The following is an 18120-nucleotide window of genomic DNA, read 5'->3' as shown; positions in this document are numbered from 1 at the left end:
GAGAGAGAGAGAGAGAGAGAGAGATGAGGTAGGTAGGTACGTAGAGATAGATAGATAGATAGATAGATAGATAGATAGATAAAGAGAGAGAGAGAGAAAGAAAGAGAAAAAAGACAGACAGCGAGACAGAGAGAGAAAAAGACAGAAAGAGACAGAGAGAGAGAGATAGATAGAGATAGAGATAGATAGATATAGAGATAGATAGATAGATAGATAGATAGATAGATAGATAGATAGATAGATAGATAGATAGATAGATAGATAGATAGGAAATAAAGACAGAAACAGAGAGACAAAGAGAGAAAAAGACAGAAAGAGAGAGATCATAAGTGTGAAAATAAACTTTAATCCTTAGAAAATCAGTGCTTGTTCCTATCATTGGGGAAGATCTAAGAACTAGCAATCAAAACAACAGTGTTTATAGTTTATTTGCAATTTTAATGACGATGGGGAGGGGGGAGGGAACAGCTGTATTATCTGCCCTAGCAGCAACCTTTGGGCAAATACGAACACACGGACGCACACACAGATGTACACACATATAAACATAACTGCGTTCAGGACGACGGTGGACATACTATCCGTTGCCACGGCAACCAAGACCGGTAATGCAACTTTACAATTTCGCTCGTCAAATGACACGTGTCACTTTGCACTCGGCTGCCGAGCGGGATTTGCTCTGACAAAATATATTTTATATTCCACAACATCATGAATCAGAGAGAAGCTATAGAGATAAACCACAAATAAGCACGTCTTATCTGAGAACGTCCTTTTTTTAAAAAAAAATAGCACATAAAGATAGAAAACCACCTTTCCTTTTGCTCCCTGAATCGTTTTTTGCACATAAAATAAATTTTGGGAGACTTAGAATGCTGAGAAGAATCTCTATTTGAAAAGGAAGGAATTATAAAGAAACATTTTCCAGCTGCTTTTCAGTCAGAGCCAAAATAAAACCCCAACCCACCCTGTACTGTTAAAATTAATTTCATCTATAACATAATTGCATTTTCAAATGTAGTTAAGCAGCTAAAATTACCAGCCATTAAGATTCCAGATGTATTCCAGCATCAAAATTTGTGCAATTCTCTTCATGCTCTAAAATATGGCGTTTCCGCGAGTATATTCAACTAAGGTGAATGTAATGTAATATTTTGCAGCTAACGTATTAATAAGTGGATTATAATCACTTGCTTTTATAAACATTGTTCTCAAATTAAATCTCTCAAATCAAACTATACTTAAAAAAATAAATAAAAGTAAGCCAAAAATGTGACTATCGGTTTATTTGCCTAAATTACAGGATGATATCAATTGATGATGAGTTACAAAACGTGACCCGTCAAAAGCGCGTTCCACAAAAGCGCGGATGACGAAATCGCGTATGTGACATCATCACAACGCGACGAAAAAGATCGAAAAATTGAAATAAAAATTAAATTACAGCAAGCCGATTCACATAAAGGTAAGGGTTAGGTTAAGGGTTAGGGTTAGGTTTAGAGCGTTAGCGTTACGTTTAGCGTTAGGTTAAGGGTTAGCGTTAGGTTTTTCGTTACGTTAAGGGTTAGGTTTAGGGTTAGGTTAAGGGTTAGGTTTAGGGTTAGGTTTGGGGGGGTTAGGGTAAGGTTTTGGCTTTATTTTTACATTTTTCGATCTTTTTCGTCGCGCTGTGATGACGTCACATACGCGCTTTCGTCGACCGCGATTTTGTCGTCCGCAGTTTTGTGGTGGAACCGTTACAAAAATTAGCACTTTTTTTTTTTTGAGCAGAGGTAGAAAACCCCCAGCCCCACCGGCTGGGGAATTCTGGGAATTGAAGTCCGCAGATCTTAAAGTTGCCACGGTAACCCATGGGCCCGCCCCAGAAAATGTCAGGGGCCAGCCTGCGTGGCTTCAACCCGGTGTACCCAATGCGAAGAGGAAACATGCCAGCAGTTTGGGTAGGGTAGCAAGCTGGCCATGCCCACCCAGTCGGCCACGCCCAGCTTTAAAGTAAATATTTGTGTTATACCCTGAATCTATCTATATCTATTTATACGTGTTCTGACCCTCCTCGTTCCACACCAAAGCACACTCCGAGCCAGAGATAAATTATGGCATTTAATTAACAGACAAACAGGTCCTTGGCAGCAACCCAGCACAGACAAACTTGGGCAGCAATAAACACAGATAAGGCTTGGCAGCAATCCAGCCTGCCCAGCTCACACAAAGTTCTCCGACATTCGATTCTGTGTTGACTTCTGCAAAGAGGGGCGTGTGCACAAGTAGCCTTTTTATAGTCTGGAGAGGAGCCTAATGACCACCAGCTGAGTGCAATTACCTCCTGTAATTGCGTAATTGTTCCTGACGCCTAGTAGCTCATCCAGGAACAACTCACTCTCCAGCTCACTCTCCCTTGTCTCCTCCCCACTAGTCCAAGGCTCAGGCGCCTCCTGGTGGCCAACCAGCCTCTCTGCGCCCTGCTCGGAGTCGGAACCCTGTCCAGGGTCCTCCACATCCTCCAGAGCCGACTCATAGGGCCCTTCGCTGCCGGAGTCTGGTGGCAGCTCCAACGGCTCCTGCTGGGCCACAACAATACACGTGTTTGTCTGTCTGTCTGTCTCTCTCTCTCTCTGTGTGTGTGTTCCACCATAACTCTGGAACGCCTTGAGCAATTTCAACCAAACGTAGTAGACAGAGGACTTACCCCCTGGGAGAAAATACTGTGCCCATTGATTGTGATCACGTGACATAGCAATGGTCGTAAGTGTGAGTCAGTTGCCAAGCGTCTGAATTTTGATTGTGGGGATGCTACAAAGTTCATTAAGTGTTAAAAAACGGTCGTAAGTCACTTTCTTCAGTGCGTTTTAACACTCAAGATTTAGAATAACTTTAGTGTCGCTCTGAAGGTCCACAAATGGGCATACATTAAAATGAAATTTCATTGCGTGCAGGTCTCAAAGGGTCTCCACCTCCAATGTACATCACGTAAACATGACAAGATAAATAAATAAATACAAAATTATGCACATACACCCGTCCCATATATTACAAAGTTTGTAACTTGTCCAGCAGGGAGATGAATAGTTGTATGCCACATCTATTCATCTCCACCCCCTGCCTTTTATCCCCAGAACTAGGGTGGGGCTTCGTTAGCAGCGGTGGCTTTTCTCTCCCAAGGACCGGCCCATAGATTTCCACTGCTCTCCTCTCCTCTGCCACAGCTATTCATCTCTACCCCCTGCCTTTTATCCCCAGAACTAGGGTGGGGCTTCGTTATCAGCGGTGGCTTTTCTCTCCCAAGGACCGCCCCATAGATTTCCACTGCTCTCCTCTCCTCTGCCACATCTATTCATCTCTACCCCGCCTTTTATCCCCAGAGCTAGGGTGGGGCTTCATTAGCAGCGGTGGCTTTTCTCTCCCAAGGACCGGCCCATAGATTTCCACTGCTCTCCTCTCCTCTGCCAGCTATTCATCTCTACCCCCTGCCTTTTATCCCCAGAACTAGGGTGGGGCTTCGTTAGCAGTGGTGGCTTTTCTCTCCCAAGGACCGGCCCATAGATTTCCACTGCTCTCCTCTCCTCTGCCACAGCTATTCATCTCTGCCCCCTGCCTTTTATCTCCAGAGTTAGGGTGGGGCTTTGCTAGCAGTGGTGCCTCCTCCTTCCCAAGGACCGGCCCATAGATTTCCATTGCTCTCCTCTCCTCTGCCTTCTGTGCATCCGTGCAGCAGGGACTAAACTCAGCTATTCCTCCTCTTCCTCATCAGCCACCTCCAGACCTGGGGGCTGTTGACTCTCCATCCGAGGGCTGACGGACAGCCCAGGCTCCACCTCTCTCTCTCTCTCTCTCTCTTTCTCTCTGACAGCTCCATTCTCTCTTCCCCCACGGACTCTTAGGTTGCCTTGATGCTGACCCTGACTCCCACGCATCTGATTCGGCTGTCGGAGGGGCCGACAGCCGGCAGGCCAAACAATACCCAGTAACCACAGAATGGTCTTGCCAGAATGAATTTCTTACAAAGCGGGCTTTAAGAGGCAACTGTGAGATTAGAATGCAATCATTCTTGCAGAGAGCTAATAATTTGTGGTAAGATAATTAAGGCATCTTTTCCATCGCTTACAGGTTGAGTTGTAATGCTTTAGGTCTATTCAGGAATGGGCTATATAAAAATGTACTCAGAAATTAGTTAGGCGACCTGGGGTGAGAGCAATTCATTTGCCTAGGAGCGAAAGGTTTTTTCCTGGCTCTGACTGCAAGAGACCAAGATTATAAGCTAAAATCCGGTGGCAGGAGATTGCTTTAAAGTCCCTACAATAGATAGGTAGATTACGGACTATTTGCAAATAACCAACCTTACTTGCACACAGTTCTGTCTTATCTATCACTGGATGTCGGTCCATTCAGAATCTGGAGTATAAAATTGACATCAATTTATGCACACCTTCAATCCGAAATGGTTTGTCTTTGGCCTGGCGAAGCCTGATAACGTTTTATTTGCAAGTGAAATATTCCTTCCTTTATTTCTGCCTTTAAAAAAAAATAAAATCCACTGTATAGACGAGTAAGCTTCATGAATTTAATTGGAGGGCTATTCTGCTAGACAATAGAGAGGTAACATTTATATACTTGTTTTATTATGCAGTATATCAATCTCTCTTTGGGGGGAAAAGGCTACCTATAAATACAATTAAGTATCATTATTACGGAAGAAATAAATTCAGCATTACCAACCATCTCTAATTCATATTGATTATGTCAGTTTCATAAATTTGACTGTATGGCAGTCCTAATTGGTTTTTTTTTCTGGAGCATTTAAGTCTCTCTTAATTAAGCTAAATTCAAACTAAATCTTAACCAGAACATTAGGGAGAAAAATAAAAGAACTATTAGTTTACTAATCTGCCATCTCTCACACACATACAAAAAAAATGTGTGATTTTTCTTACTGCTTTTTAGTGTTATTTTAATTTGAACTTAAAACAGTACAGTTGATCTGTATATTTATGAAGCTTAAGCTGTTGGCTCCTTAGTGCCCTCTGATGGATAACAATAAATAAGACTATTTAATACTCAACTTTTAAAAAATTAATTAGTATGGTTCTTTTTTTCTACTGGGAAAAAAATATTTTTTTTCCCATAAGGAAAAATACCAGTCTTTCAGAATCTAAAAGATTAAGAAAAATATATTAATGTTTTATATTATTTCTGTACTTAATATTCTGAGTTCCACTGAATTATGTAAATCACCTTTGGGTACCAGGGACCTAGGCAATTCCCACTCCCAGAACAGACCCTTCCTATTAATACAGGTAGTCCTCAACTTACGACGACAATCGAGCCCGAAATATGTGTTGTTAAGTGAGAAATTTGAGTTTTGCCCCATTTTACGACTTTCCTCGCCATATTTGTTAAGTGAATCAGTTCTTCAACTAGCAAGCCGGTCGTTAAGTGAATCTGGCCTTCCCCATTGACGGCGCTTGTCGGAAGGTCGCAAAAGGGGATCGCGTGTCCCTGGGGCGCTGCAACCGTCATTAAGTGTGAGTCGGTTGTCAAGCCACCGAATGTAAATCACGTGCGCACGGGGGATGCTGTCGTAAGTGTGAAAATTGGTTCTTAAGTCTTTTTTTTTCCAGGGTGGTGGTAACTCTGGGCGGTCACTAAATGAACCGCCGTTAACTCGAGGACCACCTGTTATTGCAATCTATTTATCCCAGCCTTCTTCGGCTTCTAGAATGATCACACAAACGAGACGGGATCAAACTGTAACCTGTGAGAGAAGCGATCAAGAAGGCTGGGCTCTCGATTGGCAAATTTATGGGATTAACTTTTAACGGGTGATGAAAGCTGTTTTTACCGGGGTTGGTTCATCAAACAAAGCAAGGCTTAGCGTGATGTTTTGAGAATCGGAACTCTTGCAGCCTCAAGCCAAACGTGGCCGATTTAGGAGGGGAGGGAAGGGTTACCAAGGTAATAACTGGTTAATATTTGACTGGGCAACCACTATGAGATTCCAGAGCTATAAACCAGATTTGGAGATTTAAAAAGGAGAAAAAGGGGCAGGGGAACGATAACCGACATCCCCAGGTATTTCCAGAGGCGTAAAGCTCGACATTTTTATCCATTTCCTCGTGGCTTAAAGTTGTTCATATGTATGTATGTATGAGGAGAGAGAGAGAGAGAATGAAAGGAGAGAGAGGAGAGAGAGAGAATGAAAGGAGAGAGAGAGAGGAGAGAGAGAATGAAAGGAGAGAGAAAAGAGAGAGTAGAGGGGGGAGAGAAATGAGAGGAGAGAGAATGAGGGAGAGAGGGAGGGAGGGGGAAGGAGAGAGAAAGAGACAGAGACAGAGAGAGAAAGACAGACAGAGACAGAAAGAGACAGAAAGAGACAGAGAGAGAAAAAGACAGAGACAGAGAGAAAAGAGAGAGAGAGAGAGAGAAAAAAAGACAAAGAGAGAGACAGAGAGAAAAAGACAGAGAGAGAGAGAGAGAGAGAGAGAGAGAGACACGCTGTGGCCTAGAGGTGGAGTTCTCACCTCCCAATCAGAAGGCTGTGAGTTCAATCCCAGGTAGAGGCAGATATTTCTCTCTCTGGGAAGAAATATCTTGAGTATATATCTGCTGAACAAAACTCTGCATTGGTGACAGGAAGGGCATCCAGCCAGTAAACACTGCTAGCTCCATTGTTGCCCAGACTCCACCCTGCAAGGGATTATGGGGTCATTAAATTAGATAGATTGATGATAGATAGATAGATAGATAGATAGATAGATAGATAGATAGATAGATAGATAGATAGATAGATAGATAGATAGATAAGATAGGTGGGTGGGTGGGTGGGTGGTGGGTAGGTAGGTAGGTAGGTAGGTAGATAGATAGACAGACAGACAGATAGAAATTGCCAACTCAGTGCCACGCAACCACGCTGCCAGCTGTTAACCTGGGACTACAGAGCTTTAGCAAACAGTGAGCTAATACCAAAATGTTTCTATTTCATGAAGTAGAGAATAAAGTGCCATTGTGGAGACTTTTCTGCCATAGTCACCTGTCTTCCATACAATATAACTCTTCAATTATTCAATCAATTAGTTTTAATTCAACCAATCAGTCAGGATACATCTTAAGAACCAAAACCAGCAACTGCTTGGTTCTGTCTCTCCCATCCTGAAAAATACTCGAAGAGCCGTTATATTTTTCCTTCTGCATAACTATAGTTGACTCTCGTTTCTGTTTCATGGCTTTTAAGCTTTACCCTAAAGATTAACGCGAGATTTCTTCCAAATTAACTTCTCGCTGCCTGGCTTAATCCTAGGGCAAAGCTTTGGTTTCCCAAAAATCAGAATTCTCCGTATTTTATTTTATTTATTTTGCTTTAAGGCTCCTGTGACTCATTTGTACAGAGATGTAAATGGTCTCCCTGCTACGTCAAGAAAGGTGAAAAACTTGGCAAAAATGCAGCTGGCTGAATCCAAATCCTTGTTTCTCATCTTACCTAAAGTTACTCGCCTTCCAATTTTGGTAGCTGGTAGGAAACTGGCTAATTTGCAAGACAGCCATGTCATTTTAATTCTGCATTATATATTGATTTTAAAAAAACAAAATACTTTGCTTCCAATCTTGGTTTCTGGCCTTGGATATCACCCCCCTTCCTCTTCTGCATTGGCTGTTTTCCCCGCCCGCCGCCCGTCAGATTCTCCATTTTAAAGTATTTTGACATCGCAATTAACAACTCGATGAGTAATGTTGGGTTGGCGCACACGTTCCCCAAAGATCAATAACCAGCCTAAATATGAGGTTCTCATTTTCCTCTTTCTCTCTAAAACAAAGTCATTATAAAGAGTTCTTGCCTCCTTCTGTTCATTCTGCCTCTCTAATCCGTTTTTACCCCCATTTGAATTCCTCCAAATTTGGCGTGCCAACCCCATTATCTTGTCACCTCCGTGTTAAACCTTATTTCATAAATGTTATTTCCTCCATGTCCATCTCATTTCTTTTAAGGCTGTGAGAAATAGCGCACCGAGTAGTATACCAGCACACCTTTAGCCGCCCGGAGTCCTTCGGGATTGGGCGGCCTATAAATTTAATAAATAATAATAATTTAATAAACAATAACCTCTGGAACGCCTCGACCAATTTCAACCGAACTTGGTAAACAGAGGACTTACTCTCTAGAAACACATACTGTGGAGGGGAGACACTCCTAACACCCCTCAGAGTGTGTGTGTTCTGCTAAGATGTAGCCTGTTGTGCCTTAAAATGACTTCTACCGTACGGCCATAAAATAGCTTCTACTGCACAGCGCAGTGGAGTTGCCACGGTAACGGCTTCATAGTACTCCACAAGGGAGCTTCCTCTGGTAAGGGGGAAAATCCAACATTAGAAATTACATTCTTGCTATAGTTGTTAAGTGAATATCCTCACTCCTTAAATTAGTAACACGGTTGTTAAGTGAATCTGTTTTTCCCCAATGACTTTGCTAGTCAGAGGGTCGCAAAATGGGACCCCGCAGTAACCCTGGGACAACGCAACTGTCCTAAGTACATGCCAGTTGCCAAGCCTCTGAATTCAGATCATGTGGGAATGCCGCAACAAATAGTCGTAACTGTGAAAAAATGGTCATAAGTCGCTTTTTTTCAGTGCCGTTCTAACTTCAAAACGGTCACTAAGCAAAGGCTTGTAAGTCGAGAACCACCCGTACCAATTCCTTCAGTTACCAAATTTATTTATTTATTTATTAGACTTATATACCGCTTCATAGGGCTTTCAGACCTCTCTAAACGGTTTACAATTTTTTTTAGCAAATTGAGTCAGCAACTTGCCCCCACAGTCCGGATCCTCATTTCACCCACCTCGGAAGGATGGATGGCTGAGTCGACCTTGAGCCGGTGAGATTTGAACCGCTGAACTGCAGATCACAGTCAGCGGAAGTGGCCTGCAGTACTGCACCCTAACCACTGCGCCACCTCGGCTCTCAAATGATTTTGAGCAAATCTTGCCCGAGTACCCTGTTTTCCCCAAAACAAGACAGGGTCTTAATTTCTTTTGCCCCCCCCCCCGAAATAAGCGCTTGGCCTTATTTTCGGGGAGGTCTTATTATTTTTGAGGCAGCGAGCGTGGTCACCTCACGGCTGCTGCTGTGTTGCAATATTTTCAGGGGAGGGCTTATTTTAGCGCATGCACTCAAAAGCTCGATTGGGCGTATTATCCAGGGAGGTCTTATTTTCGGGAAAACCGTGTACATTTTATAGAAGCGAAAACTGTTCAAACGCTTTTAAACAAAATTTAATGTCTAATTGACGGCTTGTTCCAAGCAGAACAAATGGAAGCTTTCATGAATAATGGATCGTCGCTCGAAATGAAAGCGTCGCACACCCAAAATGGGGGGTTAAAAAGTTCCCTCAAAAGTTTTGTTCCGCCCCAGCTTCTCCTTCTAATAGAAATGACTGGGCTGAGGGAGATAAACCAAGACTGAAATCAAATCAGTACGATTGGAAAGATGGATCGAGTGCGGCGCAGTCTATAGAGGAGCCAACTGAATTACTAATGAAATTCTGTTGTAGGAAGCAGCCGAAGGAAATATATTAAAAAAAAGAGACACACACACACACACACACACACACACACACACACACACAAGAAGCATTCGTAACAGAGGGACCAACAGGACGGTATTTTGAATTATCAAGCAAAGGGCCAGCCTTATTGAAACAAATCTCCAAAAGATTTTAAACTACAATGTTTTCCCCAAAATAAATCCTCCCTAGATAATAAGCCCAATCGGGCTTTTGAGCGCATGCGCTAAAATAACCCGTCCGCGAAAATATTGCAACACAGCATTAGACATGAGGAGGTGATAATGCTCGCCGCCTCCTTCACCTCAAAAATAAGAACTCCCCGAAAATAAGGCCAAGTGCTTATTTTTTCGGGGGGGGGGGGTGTTCCAAAAGAAAATAAGACCCTGTCTTATTTTTGGGAAAATATGGTAAGAGTGGTTGATTTATCAGGGTGGATTTGATTTCAATCAACTCGACTTAAACCGTGATTTAAATCACTAGTTAAAAGGCTTGATTTAAAATCAACTCGGTTTAAATCATAATTTTTTTTAAAGAGCAACCGTCATGCTAAATAAACAAAATTATTAATGTATCCTCAATAGAAAACTATCTTGAATTTCTCCGAATTTGGCGTGCCAACCCCATTATCTTGTCACCTCCGTGTTAAACCTTATTGAATAAATGTTATTTCCTCCATGTCCATCTCATTTCTTTTAGGGCTGTTAGAAATAACGCACCGAGTACTATACCAGCATAACTCTGGAACGCCTCGACCAATTTCAACCAAACTCGGTAAACAGAGGACTTACTCTCTGGAAACACATACTGTGGAGGGGAGACACCCCTAACACCCCTCGGAGTGCGTGTGTTCTGTTAAGATATAGCCTGTTGTGCCTTAAAATGACTTCTACTGTACTGCCATAAAATACCATTTCATGCTAAATAAACTAAATTATTAATGTATCCTCAATAGAAAACTATCTTTAGAGCTAATCCAGAAGCATTTTATTAAATTTGATTTTTAAAAAAATCCAATTTAAAATTTAAAAATCTGATTTTTTAATAAAAATAATTTTTTATCCTGTCATTTTATGACTGTTCAACGATACCACGGCACTGAAACAAAAGAAGATTTATGACCATTTCAACATCCCCAGGGTTACGTGACCAAAATTTGGATGCTTGGGAACGGATTCGTGTTTATGACGGTTGCGGAAGTCACATGATTTCCCTTTGTCGACCTTCTGACAATCAAATCCATGGGAAAATCCAATTCACTTAATAGCCACATTACTAACTTAACAACTGCAGTGATTCACTTATCAACCGTGGCAAGAAAGGTCATACAATGGGGCAAAATTCCCTTAACAAATGTCTTGCTTAACAATGTACATTTTGGGCTCAATTGTGGCCGTAAATCGAGGACTATAGACTTTGCAGCAATTCTTCTCTACATACATATTTGGCTACCATTTATCAGCAGATAAATGTTATTCCAATATTTTTCTTTTTTTAAAAATAATAAATTATAGATTCCTCCAGTCACTATTTTTCCCCCCAGTCCAATCTATTTTTTCTGAATTGTTATAAGGATAGAAGCGAGAGAGAGAAAAACAATATAAGCTTCTTTAAATTGCTTGAAAAGCAGAATAGTTACAGCCTCTAATAGCATAATTTAGTTCTCGCCGAATGTCATGGTGCTTATTGCCATCTTGGTATATACACAATATAAAGGCAAAATTGCAAATTGTATACGACTGTGTGCCGTTTTCAAAACCTTAGCTTAAACTTCCAGAAGTTATGCCACTTTTAAAATATTATGCCGATGCATATAAGACAGTAATCACATCGACAAGATTGAAGTTAGAATCACAGAATTAAGCAAATTTAAATATTCTCATGAACCATGTGTATTTTTGTTTTGACTGCTTGAAATGTGCCACGTGATAAAAACACCCGAAGATTAAATAAAAGTGCCCCCCAAAAGACACATAACTATGTCCTATTGATAAATTAACCCTTATGAGTCCAACTTCTTAAAAGGTATTTTGGGAATAAATATTAACTCAACAGAAAGAGCATTTAAGGGATACTTTACATAAGAAACGAAAAATCCATTTTCGGATATCATTTAAATTCTGACTTAGTATGAAATCACAATGCTTCGGCAATACTTATTGCTGGATATGTTGTGATATACTGTAATAAATGGATAAAAGGATGTTTATTTGGGGTTATTTAAGTTTAAACAATGATAAACATCTTCTTTACTTACAACATTGATTGTGACGGTCATATCACAAGTTAACCAATTGCTTAGATGAGGTTTAAATTTTTTTTCCAGGTATCAAATGAAGCATCTGGATTTTAAGTGGTGCTCTTGTGTTAGTTCATGAGAAATATATATAGCAGACTATTCAAAGCACTAGATATCTTATGCGGAGCACAAGAGGTTTAAATCCTTAATAAAACACCGTGGGTAGTGACGAGACAATCAGACAATCTTCCAAACAAATTGAAAATGAATGCTATCAATATCAAGTGATTTATTTCAGATTATATTTCTGTCCCTTAAAAATGGCCCTTGGGCCGGATGAAAATTCAAGAGGCAGCCAAAAGAAAAAAAAACAGGCTCATTTTAGAAGAACGTGAAATTAAAAAGATGGGAAATCTGAACAGTTCTTTAGAAACACCAAATTCCCGTTTTAATCCTATATATTCCCAACCAACCGAGGAGCTGGCCGTCTCCCTTCCATCACCAATCTCAAGAAAAGTTTATTTGGGTTTCCACATATCAGTGACAAACCTGTGTCGCTGGTTGTCTTCAAGAAAAAAAATAAGACAGGTATTTGTCTGGGATGCAATAAAATCGCCTGCCTCGGACGGACGGACCGGGGGGGGGGGGGGCTGGACTAGATGACCTCCAAGGTCCCTTCCAGACCTAGGAGTCTATGTTAATATCTCCAAGGGGCTAGAAAATAGACTGCAATTTTGTGTGTGTGTGTGTGTAAAGCTGAAGGGACATGGTGGCTCAGTGGCTAAGACGCTGAGCTTGTTGATCAGAAAGGTTGGCAGTTTGCCGGTTCGAATCCCCACCGCCGCGTAACGGAGTGAGCTCCCGTGACTTGTCCCAGCTTCCTAGCAGTTCGAAAGCATGTGAAAAATGCAAGTAGAAAAATAGGGACCACCTTTGGTGGGAAGGGAACAGCGTTCCGTGCGCCTTCGGCATTTAGTCATGCCGGCCACAGGACCACGGAGACGTCTTCGGACAGCGCTGGCTCTTCGGCTTTGAAACGGAGATGAGCGCTGCCCCCTAGAGTCGGGAACGACTAGCACATACTGTATGTGTGAGGGGAACCTTTATCTTAAAGTTGAAAAAGGACCACCACTGCACACAGTTTTGCTTTAAAACAGCCCTCCCCCAAATCGATCCTGTAAGGGTTGATGGGTTTATGCTGTAATTCAATAAATATCTGGGGCTTAAAAGGGGGTTCAATAAATGTTTGAGGCTCAGTGGGTGGGTGATGGAAGGTCGACAGGACACAATTTATGTCTAGGGGGGGTCTCTGAAAAGATCTAGGGCAGCTCATAATCCTGAAGGGGAGATGGCCAGCAGCAGGAATGGCTCCAATTGTCAAAATTAATCTCAAATTAATCTCCATAATGCTAGGAGTTTAAAGTAGTGCTTTAAAGTGGCATCAGGGCAAATCTAGACAGCCGACTAGAAAGCAGAGACATCACCCTGCCAATCAAAAGTGTGTCTAGTCAAGGCTGTGGTTTTCCCAGTTGCAATGGATGGCTGTGAAAGTTGGACCATAAGGAAGGCTGAGGGCCAAAGAATGGAGGCCTTTGAACTCTGGTGCTGGAGAAGACTCCTGCATTGAGTCCCTTGGACTGCAAGGCCATCCAACCGGTCAGTCCTAGAGGAGATCAACCCTGGCTGCTCTTTAGAAGGCCAGATCCTGAAGAGGAAACTCAAATCCTTTGGCCACCTAAGGAGAAGGAAGAAGGACTCCCTGGAGAAGAGCCTCATGCTGGGAACGATGGAGGGCAAAAGAAGAAGAAGGGGACGGCAGAGAAGGAGGTGGCTGGATGGAGTCACTGAATCTATCTATCTATCTATCTATCTATCTATCTATCTATCTATCTATCTGTCTGTCTGTCTGTCTATCTGTCTGTCTATCTATCATCTATCTATCTATCTATCTATCTTTCTATAATCTATCTATCTATCTATCTATCTATCTATCTATCAATCTTTCTATCATCTATCTATCTATCATCTTCTGAAACTCAAAGACTTTGGCCACCTAATGAGAAGGAAGAAGGACTCCCTGGAGAAGAGCCTCATGCTGGGAACGATGGAGGGGAAAAGAAGAAGAAGGGGACGACAGAGAAGGAGGTGGCTGGATGGAGTCACTGAATCTATCTATCTATCTATCTATCTGTCTGTCTGTCTGTCTATCTGTCTGTCTATCTATCAATCATCTATCTATCTATCTATCTTTCTATCATCTATCTATCTATCATCTATCTATCTATCTATCTATCTATCTTTCTATCATCTATCTATCTATCATCTTCTGAAACTCAAAGACTTTGGCCACCTAATGAGAAGGAAGAAGGACTCCCTGGAGAAGAGCCTCATGCTGGGAACGATGGAGGGGAAAAGAAGAAGAAGGGGACGACAGAGAAGGAGGTGGCTGGATGGAGTCACTGAATCTATCTATCTATCTATCTATCTGTCTGTCTGTCTGTCTGTCTGTCTATCTGTCTGTCTATCTATCAATCATCTATCTATCTATCTATCTATCTATCTATCTATCTTTCTATCATCTATCTATCTATCATCTATCTATCTATCTATCTATCTATCTTTCTATCATCTATCTATCTATCATCTTCTGAAACTCAAAGACTTTGGCCACCTAATGAGAAGGAAGAAGGACTCCCTGGAGAAGAGCCTCATGCTGGGAACGATGGAGGGGAAAAGAAGAAGAAGGGGACGACAGAGAAGGAGGTGGCTGGATGGAGTCACTGAATCTATCTATCTGTCTGTCTGTCTGTCTGTCTGTCTATCTATCATCTATCTATCTATCATCTATCTATCTATCTATCTATCTATCTATCTATCTATCTTTCTATCATCTATCTATCTATCTATCTATCTATCTTTCTATCATCTATCTATCTATCTATCTATCTTTCTATCATCTATCTATCTATCATCTTCTGAAACTCAAAGACTTTGGCCACCTGATGAGAAGGAAGGACTCCCTGGAGAAGAGCCTCACACTGGGAAAGAAGAAGGGGACGGCAGAGAAGGAGGTGGCTGGATGGAGTCACCGAAGCAGTCGGCGTGAGCTTAAATGGACTCCAGAGGATGGTAGAGGACAGGAAGGCCTGGAGGAACGTTCTCCATGGGGTCGCGATGGGTTGGACACAACTTCAAAACTAACAACAATATGGCATTATTTTCAAATAATAAAGGTTGGGGAGGGAGAGGTCAGTGAGCCATTAGAAGGGTCTTTTGTGAAGGGTTTTGGATGAGCTAAAGAATGGGGGACCACACACACACACACACACACACACACGTGTTAAACCAAAACGGTCCCGAATTTTACTCCTGAAAGAAGAGGCAGGAATGATGGGGATGGGAAGTGGTCTCTGAGTTGGGGGGGGGCTTTCTCGCAGACGTTTCCTGTCTCAAAGTAGATAATATCACCCGTGGTAGGAGGAGGAGGAGGGGTTTGTTCAAGGTTTATATGCCGTATAATTCCACTCCCTTCAAACACTGATGGTGTTACCCAGTTTGGTAATGAGACGTCTGCAAGAAAACCACCAAGCTCCGAGAGCACAAAGGACCCCACATTCCTCCTCTTCCACTCCACAAACTCCTCTCCCTTCTAGCATTGATGAGGTTATCTAGTTGGGTAATGAAATGTCTGTGGGGGAGCACCCACAACTTCTGGAGGCAAACAGTTCCACTGGTTAATTGTTAAGAATTGTTAATTGCTTTCAATTGTTCACTGGTTTATTGTTAGCAACTGTTAATCGGTTCATTAACTGGTTAATTATTTACAATTAACAGGTTGTTAACCATTATCAACTGGTTAATCATTATTAACTGGTTCATTAACCAGTTATTTACTATTAATAGTAAACCAATTATTTACTATTAATAGTAAACCAGTTATTTACTATTATTGTTCACCATTATTAGCCGTTCATTCAACATTAATAACCGCTTCATTAACCATTATTAACTGGTTAATTATTTACCATTAACTGGTTAATTAACCATTATTAATCAGTTCTTTGTTATCCATTATTAACTGGTTTACTATTTACTATTATTAACCAGTTAATTGTTCACTATTATTATCCAGTTAATTACCCATTATTAACCAGTTCATTAACTGGTAAATTATTTACAACTAACTGGTTCATTGTTCACCATTATTAACCAGTTCATTAACCATGAACTGGCTCATCAACCAGTTCCTCACCCATTATTAACCAGTTCATTACCCATTATTAACCAGTTGATTAACCATTAACCAGTTGATTAAACACTATTAACCAGTTCATTAATCATTGTTTACCATTAACTGACTCATTGCTCACCATTATTAACCGGTTAATTACCCATTATTAACCGGTTAATTACCCATTATTAACCGGTTAATTACCCACTATTAACCGGTTAATTACCCATTATTAACCAGTTGGTTAAACATTCTTAACCAGTTCATTAATCATTATTTACCATTAACTGACTCATTGCTCACCATTATTAACCGGTTAATTACCTATTATTAACTGGTTAATTGCCTATTATTAACCGGTTAATTATCCATTATTAACCAGTTGATTAACCCTTATTAAGCAGTTCATCAATCATTATTTACTATTAACCGGTTCATCCCCACCTCCAACCCACTCCCGGGGGGCTCCCCCTCCCTCTCCGCCCCCCCTCCGTTCACCTACCTATGCCCAGCCCGACCACCAAGCGGCCCCCCAGCAGCGTCTCCTTGTCGGGCGCGGCGGCCAGCAGGACGGCGCCGGCGGTGAAGAGCAGGCTGGCCAGGAGGATGCAGGCGCGGCGCCCCCAGTATCCGTTCAAGGCGCCGCCCAGCAGCGCGGCCAAGGCGGCGGCGCCCACCGTGCTGGAGACCAGCAGCTCCTGCCAGGCGGCGTCCAGGCGCAGCTCCTTCTTCAGCAGCAGGAGAGCCCCGGACACCACGCCGGTGTCGTAGCCGAAGAGGAAGCCGCCCAGCGCCGAGAAAGCCGCCGCCACGTAGACGAAAGGAGCCGGCTCGTCCTGCTGGAACTGACGCCTGGCCGCCCGCTCCAGATCCCCGCAGCCTCCGCCGCCGCCCGACGAAGAAGCCTGGCTGTTCAGGCTGGAGCAAGACTCGGCGGCCGCGATCAGGCTCCGCTCGCCCAAGGCTTCCCGCCTGGAGGGCGGCTGCGGAGGAGGCGGCGGCGGCTGTTGCCGCCGCCGCTTCTCCCCCATCAGGTTGCTCAGGCTCCGCAGCGTGTATTCCACATTGGCCTTGCGGGACATCGGGCCGCCGTTGCGGCTCCTGCGGCGGCTGCTGCCCTCCGGCCGGGCTTGACTTCTTCCTCTTCCTCCGCTGCTCGCCCGCTCAGCTGCCTTTCATGCTCCGGCCACGCTCGGACTGAACGCGAAGCCCCCCTCGGCTGCTCACCTCCGAGGGCGCCGCCCTCTCTTGTCCGGCGGGGCGGAGCAGGGGGAAGAAAAAAGAGGCGCCGCGGGAGCTGATTGGTCGGGCTGCCCAGGGGCGTGTCCTAAGGAGGAGCCGCCAAGTGGGCGGGGCTTTTCTCTCCTCCTCCTCCTCCTTTCCAGTTTGGGGGGCAAAAAAATAACACCGGTGTCTCTCAATTGTGCGTCGACGGTGTTTTTATGCCTTGGGGCGTGCCTGTTGTCGTGGTTGTGGTTGTGGTTGTGGTTCAATTCTTTCGGATCTTGCCCGAGAGAGGGTGTGAGGGGCAGCGACTAAATTGTAGCGGAGGATCAATAACAAGGAGGGAAATAATAAGAAAATTCTGCAGGTTTCGTCTCTCTATGGAAACAGGAATGGGCATGCGCGGTGAGCGCCGGTGAAGTTAGTGGGCGGGCTTCGCTTTCCAGTCCTGCCCTTTTCTGCCTGCACAGATTTCTTCAGCGTGAATGAAGAAGTGATTGAAGTTTACAGTGACTGAAAATTAAGCAAAAGTCAAAGATAAATTCTAAAATTCCTTTTAATGAATAAAACGACAGTCCAGTGACACCTGAACATTCTGATTTGGAAATCTGAATTTATTTATTTTTTTTAAATTAACTGTAGGAAGTTAAAACCCACCCTTCTGCTAGAAAAATGAACTATCCTGGGAAATTTTAAGAAGGGAGAATATTATATTTCCCTGGATAAGAAATGGAGAAACATGTTTTGAGGCAGGAAGCAGACTCGCTCTTAATAGCCCCCACCTTTGTCAACGGGCTATTAAAAAGCCTGGGTCGGTCTACTCTACATAACAAAGATCTCCCCCCTTCAATTCCAGGACGATGGGATTAAGGCAT

At 42.9% G+C, this 18120-nt stretch overlaps 1 protein-coding gene across 3 annotated transcripts in view; it reads right to left on the bottom strand.

The window, feature by feature from the left end:
- The window catches only part of SLC2A13 (solute carrier family 2 member 13), a 141882-nt gene extending 124653 nt beyond the window's left edge, over positions 1-17229 (bottom strand). For all 3 annotated transcript variants that reach the window (XM_087722341.1, XM_087722340.1, XM_087722339.1), the window contains exon 1: positions 16524-17229. In XM_087722341.1, coding sequence (XP_087578467.1) covers positions 16524-17103 — 580 coding nt within the window. In that variant the 5' untranslated portion in view covers positions 17104-17229. The remainder of the gene's footprint in view (positions 1-16523) is intronic.
- Positions 17230-18120: the final 891 nt, after the last annotated feature.

Source organism: Thamnophis sirtalis, unplaced genomic scaffold (genome assembly GCF_051295495.1).
Source record: "Thamnophis sirtalis isolate CommonGarterSnake01/CBP01778 unplaced genomic scaffold, rThaSir2_p1.2 scaffold_9, whole genome shotgun sequence".
Classification (NCBI taxonomy): domain Eukaryota; kingdom Metazoa; phylum Chordata; class Lepidosauria; order Squamata; family Natricidae; genus Thamnophis; species Thamnophis sirtalis.
Note: the sequence above shows the minus strand (reverse complement) of the source record. Positions and strands in the feature narration are given on the sequence as shown.